The sequence below is a fragment of the Eufriesea mexicana genome, unplaced genomic scaffold, assembly GCF_001483705.2.
Source record: "Eufriesea mexicana isolate 0111107269 unplaced genomic scaffold, ASM148370v2 scaffold580, whole genome shotgun sequence".
Classification (NCBI taxonomy): Eukaryota; Metazoa; Arthropoda; class Insecta; order Hymenoptera; family Apidae; genus Eufriesea; species Eufriesea mexicana.
In genome coordinates this window covers 156,805-172,445 of record NW_016908722.1, presented here as the reverse complement: position 1 = coordinate 172,445, position 15,641 = coordinate 156,805, and the positions used below count along the sequence as shown (strand labels likewise).

Genomic DNA, 15,641 nt, shown 5'->3' with positions numbered 1-15,641 from the left:
TGCTTCTTGTCTCTCTGTACGTTTCCTGTGTAACGACACTAGTCCATGTTTAGGGTCATGAGCGAAGCGTAAATTTAGGAGTTGTATGGCTTTAATGAGAGATTTCTGGGAAGGGAGGATGTTGGTGAATGTTTAAGTAGGTTTGAAGAAGAAAACTGTTACTGTAAATTCACTGAATGATGTAACTTTGCAATATTCGGATTTTACTTGTGTTTCAAAGGACACGTTCTTGAAAAAGAAAGTGCAAAGAAAAGAAGGAAACGATATTGGTTAAAGTTTGATGAAGTTTGAAGAAAAGAATTGCTTATTGGAACTTTATTGAATAATGTAACTTTGGAAACGAAACATGAATTTCGAAAAAGTTTCAAATGATAGGTTTTTAAAGAAGAAGACAAATTAATGAAATAATGGGGACATTGTTGGAGAAGGTTTGATTAGGTTTGAAAAGGAAGACTGTTAACTGTATCTTCAGTGGATAATACTCAGTGAATAATACTACAGTGGATCAATTTTGCATGTATTTCAAATAACAAATTCTTGAAAAAGGAAGAGTAAAGAAAAGAAGGAAACGATATTGGTTAAAGTTTGATTAAGTTTGAAGAAAAGGATTTTTTATTGCAACATAATTGAATAATATAACTTTAGGAACGAAACATGAATTTGGAATAAGTTTCAAATGATAGGTTTTTAAAGAAGAAGACGAATTAATGAAATAATGGGGACATTGTTGGAGAAGGTTTGATTAGGTTTGAAGAAGAAGACTGTTTATTGTATTTTCACTGGATAATACAATTTTGCATGTATTTCAAATGACAAATTCCTGAATAAGAAAGGGCAAAAGAAAAGAAAGGAACAATATTGGTCAAGGTTTGATTATGTTTGAAGAGAATAACTTTATACTCCAACTTTATTGAATAACATACCTGTGCGAACGAAACGTGAATTTTTAATATGTCTCAAATAATAAATTCTTAAAGTAGAAGAAAATTGAATACAATAATAAAAGGATTATTGAAGAATGTTTGACTAGGTTTGAAGAAGGAGACTGTTAATTGCATCTTCACTGGACAATATAATTTTGCATGTATTTCAAATAACAAATTTTTGAGAAAGAAGAAGTAATGAAGAAATTGAAACAACGTTTGCGAAGGTTTGATGTAGGTTTGAATGAGAATAATTTTTATTATACTTCACTGTCTGCCATAACGTTATAAGCAGAAGAAGTAGATTCAATAAATATTCTTAAAAATATTGAAATAGTTTGCAAATAAATTTCGTCATGTCCAATAATACGTAAAAAGAATTACGAATGACAGAACCTTGAACTTGGAGTAGGTTTGAAGCGAGAAAAAGCTGGAACGAGAGGGTTGACACGGATTTGCCTGCGATTGCTGGCCGCGTGCCGCCACCCTAAGGATTAGGCGCAATTATTGGAACACTCTGGCGAACCGCAACCCGTTTCACACGCTCCTTCTATATCTTGTTATGAAAGTTATTAACTCCGCTTTGCGATGGAAAAATCGAACGACATTAGTGCACTAAATCCTGTTGGATTTGTGCCCCATAATTCGCACGTCAATCTTCCAAACAGTTCTTATCGTCACTGAGATCGAATCATCGAGCGATGTTTGTATAAAATAATTAAAATAACACTTGAAATACTAGCTTTCTATTTTTTCAATATAAATTCCTGCATACGTTGCGTTGGACAACGAATAATATTGGTATGTATATCGAAAATATTTTTAATTGAATTATTTCTGATGGTGAAAATTTATTTTAAAATTCCTATTGGTAACAATTTTAGCTGAAATATATTTTCATAGAAATTCCTATAATCCCATAATTCCAAATAATATTAAATTTTTCACAAAAATTACTGACAATTGACTGCTTTTAGCTTCTATTTCTGATCATAATTCCTCACGAACCTAGAGAATTCACGAATTCGCAACTACAATCTTATAAAATTTCTAATAATTTCTCAATAACACTCATAGAGGATTATTATGAGCTCTTCTTGCTGACCATAATTCCTTGTCAACTTAGATGGTTCACGAATTCACCGATAGAATTACAAAATTTGTCATAATTTTTCGAAATCACTCAAAGTGAAGTATTTCTAGCTCCGACTTTTGGTAATAATTGAATAATTATTACAAATCCGTGATTTCACTATAACGAAATTTCCCATAATTTTCAAAATCACTCACAGTAAACCATTCTGAACTGCTCTTCCAGGCCATAATTCCTCGTCAACCTAGGTGATTTAAAAATTCAGAGTTACAATCTTACAAAATTTCCCATAATTTCCAAAATCACACTCAGTGAGCTATTCTCAATTTCTATTTGCAACCATAACTCCTCATCAACCTAGTCAAGCTACGAATTCATGGTTAGAATGTCACAAAATTTCTAATAATTTCTCAAAATTACTTGCAGTGAACTATTCTTAGCTCTCATTTGTGATAATAACTCAGTAATTCGCAAATTCGTTACTTCGCTTTTACGAAATTTCCGATAATTTTCAACATCACTCTCACAGTAAACCATTCTGAACTGCTCTTCCTGACCATAATTCCTCGTCAACCAAGGTGATTTAAAAATTCAGAGTTACAATCTTATAAAATTTCCTATAATTCCCAAAATCATACTCAGTGAACTATTCTCAACTCTGCTTCCTGTGACCATAATTCCTCGTCAACCTAGGTGATTTAAAAATTCAGAGTTACAATCTTACAAAATTTCCTATAATTCCCAAAATCATACTCAGTGAACTATTCTCAACTCTGCTTCCTAACCATAATTCCTTATCAACCTAATTAATTTACAAATTCTGAGTTGCAATCTTACAAAATTTCACGTAATTCCCAAAATCACACTCAGTGGACTATTCTCTACTTCTATTTCCAATCATAATTCCTCATCAACTTAATGAATTCACGAATTCACAGTTAGAATGTCACAAAATTTCTAACAACCTCACAAAATCATTCAAAATGAACTATTCCTAGCTCCCATTTTTGATATTAGTTCAGTAATTCTCAAATTCGTGACATCACTTTCACAAAATTTCCCATAACCCTCAAAATCGTCCATAGTGAGCTATCCTTAGCTCCTGATTCTGATCATAATTCCTTATCAACTCAGGCAATTCGCGAATTCGTCACTACGTTTCCTTTCACATTTCATCACACCAACATTCACCGTCTGAACAATGAACGGTCGACCCTCGTTTCGCTGTTCGCGTGTGTCCTCGCGTTCGTTGCAAAAACGTGACACGGCGATTGCGGCAAATCGCACTGTTGCGAAACACCGCTACGTAGAGTCTGTTTCGAGTACAGTCTGTATCGCCTAATGGTAATTAGGAGCACAAAGTGTGTACACGGGTCTGCTCGTTTTCAATGAGGGACCTAACGAGCCAGCTGCCGGAGGAAGGCAAGAGTATTAATCGAATCGACTGAAATTTACGTTTTGCCTATGTTATAGATCATTGCCATTTTTATGCTTCATTTATGCTTTATACAGAAGTCAAATCGTCAAGTTGAAATTTATGGTCGTATTGTTGAGAGCTTTGGACTAGATTTTGGTGAAAGTATAGAACGCACGTTGTTTCCGGGAAAGTTGTTCCTCGTTGGACAATTATTCGCGAATTGACTATTGATAATGAACACTGACTGGCAAAAATTTGGAAACAAAGTAATGATTAAAGATTTGCCAATTTTTGTATATGATTTACTTCTTGAGATAATTAAATTGAAATTAAAAATAGGTTTTGTACGAGATATTCGGAGGAAAATTTATTTTATTATCGTTTTATCCTATTTTTAATTTTAATATTGCAAGGAGTTCAAATAAATTCGCGAAAAATTCGCAAATAACGACTTTGCTTCTTAACTTTCATCGGTAAGTATACGTTTGATATCGTGCGACGTTTGTATTATCGATATATTGCAATTTTTATAGACATGTAATAGGTATCTAAATCGATATTTAATTTAGGAGTTATTTAGTATGTAAATTACATGATCTATCTTATTATCAGTATATCATTATCTATATTCCTAATATTCTGAAACTTAAAAGTTGATGTGTAATGTGTACTATTATTGCTGTCTTAGTATTAGTATTATATAATACCTGCTATACTAAAATTAGTATTATTCAGTACCTATTATATTAGCATTATTGCTTCATTTAAATTACTATTATATTCAGCCCATTGCTACATTAACATTAATATTATGCACTATTAATACAATATACATTACTATTAGCGTAATATAGTGCTATATTATTGTTACATTAGCATTATTTCTGCATTAAATGTAATATTCCATCAATAGTGTCATATGAATTTCGTTGCTATCTTGATGTTAATATCATATAATGCTATATTAATACTATAATACACCTATCTCAACATAACTGCTATCGTAATATCAGTATTGGTATCATACAGCAATCTATAATTAAATTTATCAATTTAATCAATGTTTTCCATAAACATCACTATCAAATTCCACTCCGTCCACGCACATGAAAACCCGCCATATCTAATTGCACTACCATTATACTGTACACTTCTCATTACTACTATGATTCATAATATAATTCCAAACTTCGACATTTAACCTGTACAAATTCATAATGGAGACATCTCGAACCTACTATACGTCTCACAAATTTACTCCTTGAATATTTACTACGGACACTGTATCTTATAACGAGACACTCGGATCTCACCTAATCCTCAGAGCCAGGACGCGTTGCAAATTACCAGTCAGAAGGTCTCGCGTGCACATGCGGCCAGTGCATACGGTATCAGGCCCGTGACCAGGCGTCACATGCGACCCCTTCAGATGCGGCTTGGGTTTTGGCTTGCTATAACTCCGATAATTATGTTACCAATGCGTCGAAGGACAAAGAGCTCTCGAACGACGTGGATGGCTCGCGAGCGAGAGGCAGAAGAGAGATGGTTGCTTGGTAGCCCAGCTGCCGGTAATCCTCCCTTTGTAATTTGCCTCCGTGACCCCTCGCCCCGCCGCCCTGCCAATGGCGTCGATCCGACGTTGCCTTCTTTTTTGAAAAAAAGCAAAAATCGGTTCACGGTGAAACCAGAGACAAGCGTTGCTCGAACAGGGTGCTGTGGTACGTGCGAGTCAAAGTTTCGGTTTATGCCTCGAGGTAATTGCGGCTGGGGGTGAGAATTTGCTTGATTGACCGATGAAACTGATTGCTTCCCTCTGGAGTAGTATATAATTTATTACTGAAGAAGATGTGTACAAAATATGGCAAAATTTCTTGTATGGAAAAATTTCTTGTATGGAAAAATTTCTTGTATGGAAAATAATTTCGGGAATTTTGTGATGGAATAGTGGAAACTTTATTCCATTTTCTTCTATAAATTAGAAATTTTATTTCAATTGTTAGAAGACGAGTAAAATTTTGGTAGATTGGAATGAGGTTGCCCTTTTTCTTTTTCGTTCAAATCGTTGGAACATGGATTGAATACCTGAATCAAATGACTACCCTAATTTTGGTCATGATTAAAATATATTATAAGTAATGAAAGATTTTTAACTTTTTAAATGTATTTTAAAAAATTCTTTACAGAATCCATTTTACATTAACTTCTCTGTCTTTACATAGGAAGATAATTGCTAAATGAATCCAGTAAATCAACAAAACTTATTTTTCTAAAAATTAATCTCCAAAAGAAAGAAGATAATATTAACAATTATAACAGAACAGGTAAAAGTTTCTATTCAGTATATCATAGTACACAATAATTCTTAATAAATGAATGGACAGTAAAATAAACTAAAGAGAACCTTCTTTTGTAATTGATTTTTAGAAAAAGAAGTTTTGTTAATGTATTGGATTCGTTTAAACAATTATTTCCTCATGCAATGACAGGGAAGTCAATGTAAAATACAATACAATACAGAAACCACATTCCTTTCCTTCGCTATTATCAGACAATTAATAAAACAAATATAACGTTCCAAAGAAAATACAGGATACATAGTAGAAATCAAAATTACTTTCCTACGCCACTGTCAAGCTACCAACAGTATCAAATAAAACAATTTAAAAAAGTCTTTCTAAATAACAGTGTATACAAAATAGATAACAAAAGGCAAAGAACGTTCCTACGCCACTGTCAAATTGTCACACGAACAGATAAAACATTTAAAAAATAAAATACCCGCATTCTTAATAGCAACATACACAGAATATACGATAAAATGCAAAGTACGTTCCTACGCCACTGTTAAGCAATTAGCACGAGCAAATAAAACATTTAAAAAATAAAATCTTTCTTAATAGCAAGATACACAAAATACACGATAAAATGTAGAACACGTTCCTACGCCACTGTCGAGCAATTAACACGAACAAATAAAACAATCGCAAACAAAATCTTTGCAAATAGTAACGTACGCAGGACACGGAACAAAAATCAAAGCACGTTCCTACGCCACTGACAGGCGGTTGATGTCACCGTGGCCGTGCCCTCTGGATAATAGAGTCCGCGACTTTAATGGACTCGCTAATCCTCTTCCCTGTTTGTCGGTGAGTCCATCCGGGGGACGTATTCAAGGCATGCACGGAGGTAAAAATCGGGGCAGGGTGGTGTGACTGCGGTACGGGCGCAGTTTAGGGGCTGTTCTCTGTCGGAGACTGCAACGTGTGGGTTGTCGCGCGGACAGGAGGGCGACGGCGAGGGGGTTGCCGTCCCTGCCACGACCCGGAACGCTGCAAACCCGCCCCTTGTGCGGATTCATCGGTGCGATGATACCTTGATTTCTCGAGTGACGAATTGAGTGCGCTTAATGCGAACCGGCGCGTTTAACGATGTAATTTGACGTAATGCCGTACCACCTTGAACCCCTTTGGCTCGCTTCGTTGGGTCCAGGTCTTACGCGATAATAAATCACGTTTTGGTTGGTCGTGGGCGACATGATATCGATAAAAATATTCGATGCAACGTAGTTTCGATTTTCTGGTGAAATTTTTATGAGCGTGTTGTGGGTGTTCGTTTGGAGCCGGGTTCCTAACCTCCATGATGAACTAATCTTGCTTTCCTTTCATTTTCTAAAAGTTCGAATTTGTGAAATAGACACATAGATGTCTGTGTTGTACTTTTATCTCTTTCTATTTAGGCTTACTTAGTTTAGATAATTTTGAGCAACGTCAAAAATTCGCTATGGGGTCCCGTGGGTTGCGGGCATCTTAATTGGCTCATCATTGAGAAATTTCGAGGTGGAGTATTGTTTCAAGGATAAGTAGATAGGGTCTAATAGTGGAGTGTCAAATGAGTGAAAATTTACAAATTTGAAAGATTTTCTATGGTAATTATATATATTTTTACTATTCAAATGTTTTGAAGTTCAGTATGGGGTCCCCTGGATTACGGGGATGGCTTACCGTTGAGAAATTTTGGGGTGGATTATTATTTCAAGGACAAATATATAGGGTATAAAAGTGGTAGTGTCAAATGAGTGAAAATTCACAAATTTGAAACATTTTTTATGGTAATTATCTATATTTTTACTATTCAAATTTTCTAAGGTTGAATATGGGGTCCCCTGAATTGCGGAGATGGATCACCGTTGAGAAATTTTGGGGTGGATTATTGTTTTAAGGACAAATGTATAGGGTGTAAAAGTGGAAGTGTCAAATAAGTAAAAATTCACAAATCTGAAAGATTTTTATGTTAATTATCTATATTTCCTATCCAAATTTTCTGAAATGCAATTTTCCAAATACTCTGTTAAATTTTCTCCGAGAATTTCAAGCCGTTATTACGCAAACAATAAATTCAATTTCCACAAAATTTAAATATTTCTAAAAAATATTCGAAATTCAATTACTGAAATTTCCAATCAATCCTAAGAGAAATATCATTGCAATAATAACACAAGAATTAAAAGAAGCCACAGTAAAATAATACCAAGCTCAATGATCTTTATTTTTATTTACCTTAATATTATTCCTCCTTTATTATAATCAACATCATAAATTAAATACAACCTCGCAATTTCAAATTACGAATACCAGTAGGAATCTCCTAAAATCCTATTCCCCACTTCTCCACTAGGTTCGCCAAAAGTCAGCCAATCCTGCACTAGACTCTCTCGTTACAAAAATTCCACTAAAACTTCGCTAAAACGTAAGTACAATAAACAAACAGCATTTCCAAAGTTGTGAACAAAATCGGGCCAGTTACTTATAATACTCGAATAAAGAAACAACTTCCGACGACCTTGAAAACCATTAATTTCTATGAAGCAAAGTTACTTTCCGTGCTTAATTACGATCTTCCGGGGATAGAGTTACCCAAACTGCTCTGGAATTGGAGCAACTGTTGGATGTGAGGCGGCAGCTTCGACTGATACTGCGGCTGTGGCGCTGCGTTGTAATTGGGCTGAGGCAGAGGGCGGTACTGCGGCGCCTGCGCAGGATGCCCCTGGCCCCTAGACGCTGGGATACCTCTGTAGTCCGGCTGCTGGACACCAGACGCGAATGTCACTTGCGGTCTGTACTGCGAGACCTGCGTCTGCGACACTTGCTGAGGCTGGGCCGGTTGATTTGAACCCAGTTTGGGAACTGGCTGCGATGGGACTGGAATGATGGGTGGACGCGAGTTCTGCGCGTGCAGGAGCTGTTGGATCTGCGCTGGTGCCTGGTTCACTGTACGGTAATTGCCGGCTTGTCTTCTATCGCGAACGTGATCTGAAAGTTTAGAATTATATTAGTAGGCTAATCTTTGGAACTGAAATTTTTCCAATAATTCTTCTTACCTTTTAACTACAACGGTATAAATTAATTAGATTGGAATTATCTTCTATTTCTTATTTATTTAACTGTAATTTCTGTATACCTTTTTCTAAGGACACCTGTCAAATTGACAGGTAATGGAAACCACGTGCTTTTTTCTTAACGATTAGTTTAATTTAAGAACAATTGTATATTATATTAACCCTTTGCACTCGGCGATGTTTTCGTTACAGAAAGATAGTAATTCGAAGATTTTCTTAAATAAGAAATCGCATGCAAATTAAGACGTAGAATTATTTTACTTCGACATTGCACGCATCGTTGGGTAATTTTGAATTTGATATATTAATTAACATCGATCTTCAGAATCTAATTAAATGTTGACTGAGAGGGGTCTCTCGAGTGTAAAGGGTTAACAGTCTTAATATAAGTTAACTAAATCTGTTACCATCGTATAATTGGAGCAACCCTTCTGTCAAATTGACGGGTTCCGTAAATCTAGTGTTAAATTATATTTTTGATTTTTCATATATTCTTGTTTCTAAGTTTCGAAATGTGATTCTTACACATATAATACATTTCGAATATAAGTTTGGAAAAGACAAATATATATAATTGAGGGAAGTGACTAGTTCCACATTAATTAAGAAAAATAGGAAGGCTGTAAAATTACTGTGCACAAATCTACGTATAATTAAAAAATATATACAATTTATAAATGATATATATAGTAAACATGTAATGAAGAAGTATGTAAAATTTATATTGAAAAATATAGTTTACCAATAGTTGCATAGTGAAGTTCCTGTCCCAAGAGGTCACCAAACATGTCACCAGTGGCATAAATGGGCACCACGGTTAATATTAAAACCTAAAATACAAAACAATCATTAGAAACCTCGTATCACTTACTCAATTCATTAACACGTTCGTCGATTGACGCGATTCGGTTGAGTTTCTCGCGGGGCCCAAATCCTACTGTCTGTGCGCTAGAACGTTATCGGACTGATGATTTGGATGGATCTAGTACAGACACCGCTCGTTAGATGTTGGTCAATGGACCCTATTTACAATTTTCCATTTCCTGTAATCGTTTTGAATTACTATCAACAAACTTGAATTTTGCAAATAACGAAACGATAGAACAGAGTAGCAGACTTGTTAAAGTTTTACCACTCGTAAACATATTGACAGGCAATTACGAAAAATGTAAAAACACTACGACCTATTGTTCCAATTGTCCAAAATCACCTCAAATGTGTTTAGACTGTTTTAACGAATACCACATGATATAGTATAATGTAATATTTTATCCTATTAGTAAATTAATAAAAAGAATAGTATAATGTGTATATTTTTCATATTTTTATGTTGTATATCCTATATTTATAATTCAGTGCGTATTCCATTAAATTCCTTTGAAAAATCCAGCTGAAAATCCTATTTAACTTGAACAAGAAGATCGTCACCTATATTTGGGTGACGAGGTCCTCACGGAAGCATACTCTTCACCCAGATATGGGTGACACGGTGACGAACGTGTTAACTAATCTCCTTAATCCTTCTAGAATCAAAATTGAAATCTAAAAACAAAATCTTATCAACCGTACTTAAGAACATAATTATATCTTCAATTAATTTACCATTTCTTGTTACACTTAGTGTCATTTATAATTACCAAGGAATTTGTAAAGCGATATTTATATGACGTTAATTATCTATAAAATCGTCACCATTTCGTGTTATTTAATTTTTATATCCTCCGAATTTCTAATTAGTATCTGCTACTTTCTATGTTCGTCTATTAAGCAAATGGCCCGTGACGCAAAAATGGCCGACATAAAGCAACAAAAGCTCGCTCTCTAGCGTGACCCACATCGAGTCCCATAACGGATATGAATGTATCGTCAAGAAAATGGAACAGCATGAGAGGTGGTGTAAATTATTTCTTGCAAATGGCATAAAAAATCGCGTACGTGTGAAAATCGTGGATAACGATGGAAGGAAAAATCGGCTCGCTATCGAGAAAGCTGGCCAGCATAGTTTGCCGATCTCTCACGATGCACACCATTGCACACGGAGTTCGTGTTCGCTTATTTACATACACCAAGCTATACTCGTGGAATAAGTTCACACGAGGCGAAAGGATGAAAGCATTCGACACTCGGATACCACACGCACACACCTTTCGAAAGCTATACCTGTGCGATTTCTCGGTTACGATAATGCGATTTTATGCGAAATAATTAGGTGAAACTGTGTCAGATAATTTCTAATCAGTTTGGTAAACTTGGATATTAAGGTTAGCGATGTTTTAGTCTTTTTTCCTTTAGGCATGGTAATTTGTGACGAGATTAATTGGTCTAGAAAACTAGAGAGCAGGGATATAGGTTTATTTTTTGATATAATACGTTTCAATGAACGTTGAGTTTGTGGTAATAGGAGTTTCTTAGTTTATTTTAATATTAGGCAATTTTATTTTTTGAGAGTTGAATTTTTGAGATAAGGAAATGAAATTTTTATTTATTTTGTTGAGTTTAATATATTTTTACGATTTAATTTAATTTGGTAAATGAATTAACGTGATAACCATATTTAAATTTTGTAAAGAAATTATTACAAATTGAATTTTCAAAATGGAGATCTATAATTTTTTAAATATGCAATGAACTTTTAGTTTAGAAAAATTATTTAGAAAAAAATTCCGAGAAAAAAATGATTGACAGAAACAAATAAAAGTTGTCAAAAATATTTGATAAATAAATTTTTACAAAGTTGTTAAACAAATATAGTTCTCATAAATAAAAAATTCCTAAATCTTATTTATCGTTGCTATTAATAAAATATAATATCAATTTGTAAATATTTTATAATTAACTAATATACTAATAAAGCATTGTGCATTAATATTGAACATCAAGGTATAATTGCTTTTTATATTTTATATTATTCAAAAAACAAGGGAAATTATTGAAGTCAGGATACAGGGAAGTCAATCACTCATTAACTATCACCAGGAAACAATAAACACACAATCAAGATTATCTACTCCCTACAATCATATCCAAATTACTCACGATTTAATTTCCACTGTCTACTGTATGTATAATAAATCTCTAAACTGTCACGGAGTCAGCAGATTAGATTAATCATCGTTAATCTTCCATTTCGTTGATAAACAATACAACTTACATCGAATTGCAAAGCAGAGAAACCAAGCACTTGATGGAACAATTTTCACATAATTCATCCTCTAAATAAGTCGAGATAAAGCAAAAGCGTAGATATATATCCTCTCCTTGCACAAAGCATACCGACTACTTATCCAATTTACCTTTAGCACTTGAATAAATTCAAAAGACAATGGTAACAATGTAAAATAAAAATCAATTTACAAAATCACAAAGACAATTATTCCAAAAATTATTTTTAAGGAATTATATTTAATTACGTATTTAATTTAATTTATTATATTTATATATTTAATTAAGGAAGCAAAGTTAGTTTGTATTCACGATCAACTTCATGGGGAAAGTGTATACTACCAAATTAAAACAATAACAATAATACGAAGCAGAGAAGATAATTAATTCCAAAATCATTTTCAGAAATTGCGAAGATATAAAGTTCGCTTGTACTCATGATGAAGTGCACAGCAAAGAAGTAAACAAATTAAAAAAATAACAACAATAATACAAAATAAAAAGCAATTTACAAAGCAAAGAAGGTAATCATTTCCAAAATTATTTTTAAAAATTACGAAGATACAAAACTGACTTGTACTTACGACGAACTTCACAACGAAGACGTAAACAACTCAGAAAGCTAACAATGATAATACAAAATGGAAAGCAATTTACAAAGCAAAGAAGGTAATCATCTCCAAAATTATTTTCAAAAATTGCGAAGATATAAAGCTGTCTTCTGCTCACGATAAACTTCATGACAAAGATGTAGACAAATTAAAAAGATAGTAACAATGTAAAACAAAGAGCAGTTACGAAAATAAAAAAAAAATAATCCCTTCTAAAATTAATCGCAATAATTGAGGAAACATAAATTTAACTTGCAAGAGACGATGAACTTCATGACAAAGACGTAGACAAATTAAAAAAATAATAACAATATGAAGCAAAGAGTAGTTCCCAAAATAGAAAAAAATAAGCACTTTTAAAATTAATTTCAACAATTGAGAAGATATAAATTTAAGTTGTATTCACAATGAACTTCATGACAAAGATGTCGTCAAATTAAAAACATAATAACAAAATAAAGCAAAGTGCAGTTACCAAAATAGAAAAAAATAAGCACTTTGAAAAATTAATTTAATAAAGCAAAGAGCTGTTAACAAAATAGAACAAAATAATACCTTGACAATTGAGGGGACATAAATTTAACTTGTACTCACGATGAACTTCATGACAAAAACGTAGACAAATTAAGCAAATAATAATAATATAAAACAAACAGCAGTTTACAAAATAGGAGACGTAATCAGTTTTAAAACTAATTTCGACAGTTGAGGAGACATAAATTTAACTTGTACTCACGATGAACTTCATGACAAAAACGTAGACAAATTAAACAAATAATAATAATATAAAACAAAGAGCAGTTTACAAAATAGGAGACGTAATCAGTTTTGAAACTAATTTCGACAGTTGAGGAGACATAAATTTAAGTTGTACTCACAATGAACTTCATGACAAAGACGTCGTTAAATTAAAAACACGATAATAATATAAAGCAAAGAGCAGTTACAAAAATAGAAAAAAATAATTCCTTTTAAAATTAATTTCTACAATTGAGAAGATATAAATTTAACTTGTACTCACGATGAACTTCATGGCGAAGGTGTAGGCGATTTCGGGATGGCAGCTGAACGAAACTGGCGGCCGCGTCGCGACGCACTTCTATATGGGCGAGCGTTTCCAGGGTAAATGGTCCGGCCAACCACTAACTTTCACGGTTGGTCGGTTTCGACTGAAATTTTTTTTTCTTCCCCATCCTGCAGGTCCCCCGCCCGTTCGTCACGTAACAAACGCGCCCCGTATGCACGGCATGCAGCATTTCTGTCGCCGTTACCCAGGAAATGATCCGGCTAGGTGTACCAGAAAGCCTGCAACTGTGACGTTTCGATACGTAGCTATGCCTCGATTAATGACGAATTCCTGTCCGCTTAGACTCGATTACTTTCCACTTGGTCAAGGGTCAATGAATGTTTCGTTAAGAATTGGACAGACTTCTTGCTGGTGGACTGACTATTTATTGCTGGGTCACTGGGTCAGAGGTCGATGAACTCGAAATTATTTGACATCCAAGTGTACAGTTGGTAATTACTCAATTAGTAATTTGTATGATGTATCTAAAAAAAAATACATGATAATATGTTAATAATAATTAATATATTATTATATACATATGTTATAACATGTTAGGAAATGAAAGATATTTATTTACCTGCATATTCTGATTCGATAAAAATTTGTCCTGTAAGTAAATATAAAATTTTTTCAAGTTTATAATAATTGTACATTATATAGAATAATATTACATGAAGTATTGACATATGTTATAATATTTTAGGAAATGAAATTTATCTATTCCTATAACTTAATTACTTAACTTAATTAATTAAAGTTTTTCCTGCATGGCAAATATAGAGTATTCCAATTTTATAATAATTATGTGTTACATACATAATACATAGATAATTATGTGAAAATTTTGTACATTACATATTTCTGTTTGATATTTATTTGTGTAAATATTAATGAAGATTTCTTTGTACTACTTTCTGATAAGAAGCTAAATACATATTGATTAGTGATTATGTCAAAATGTGTTTTGAAAGGTTTATACCAAGAGTTCAATATCCTTGAATTTCCTTTCTTAGTTGTACTAATTTTGCGTATAAAATGACTTTTTCTTACAAGATTGAGTTTCTTATGCACAGTGGGTCAAAGAAGTGTTTACTCGTTTAACTTTTTCAAACTACTTTATCCGAAGAAGTAGTCCATTAGTCCAATCTGCACTTTCTAGTATTTTATTATAAACCGCCAAGATTTGTTGCCTTAATATGAAATAATTTTATTCACGTACATATTTTATTTGATTAAAGGATCTCTAAATAAAATAAAATATATATTTTTAAATAAAACAATAATTTCCTGATCACTCTTTAATTAAAACGAAATGCAATAATAATAAATTTCTAAATATTCAATAAATCAATAAATAAAATAAAAATAAAATAGTATTTAAACATTTAAAAACTAAAATTTAAAAATTCCTTTAATTTAAAAAATTTAAACATGCATTTATATGAAATTTCATACTCTTTTAATTGGTGATAGTCGAGTTTGAAATACAATAAATAAATCCTAGTTTAAGATTCTATTTTCATATTGAAAAAGAAAATAAAAATCTCTCTTTTTCTATAATATGTCAATAATAATAATAATAAAGTTAATAATAAAAATTTCAAAATCACCAAAATATGTGCACACTAATTAACAATAATAAATTACAAACCACACTGTTAATATTGCTTTATAATATTTTCTAAGTCTCGATATTAGCTTTTATTATGTCAAATTATTACGTACTCTATAATTTCGTATCCTTGGAAAAATGTATAAACTTATATTATTGCAATTAATACATGCAAGGTAATAGTTTTATTTCCTTAACTTTCTTATCGATTATTTCATGAGCCGTTATATTACCATTTTATTTCCAAAGTATAATATCTGTATGTCGTGCCTTCGTAAAAATGTAGAGTCGCGAGAAAGTTGCTGCTATTAAAATGTAAAAGTCATTTATTTTTATGTGTTATTATTAGCATTTTGCTT

General features: G+C 32.7%; 1 protein-coding gene across 1 annotated transcript; it reads right to left on the bottom strand.

Moving 5' to 3' along the window:
• Window positions 1–8,320: 8,320 nt before the first annotated feature.
• Window positions 8,321–12,731, bottom strand: LOC108545823 (single-stranded DNA-binding protein). The gene is made up of 3 exons (XM_017897615.1): window positions 12,720–12,731; window positions 9,571–9,658; window positions 8,321–8,742 (listed from the first exon to the last, which is right to left on the bottom strand). The coding sequence occupies exons 1-3, from the start codon at window positions 12,729–12,731 to the stop codon at window positions 8,321–8,323; spliced, it is 522 nt and encodes a 173-aa protein (XP_017753104.1).
• Between the last annotated feature and the right edge of the window lie 2,910 nt (window positions 12,732–15,641).

Excerpts from the sequence above, each read along its gene's own strand:
- LOC108545823 (XM_017897615.1), bottom strand. Across the intron at positions 8,743-9,570 it reads ACTTCACTATGCAACTATTG|ATCACGTTCGCGATAGAAGA; the intron begins GTAAACTATATT and ends CTAAACTTTCAG.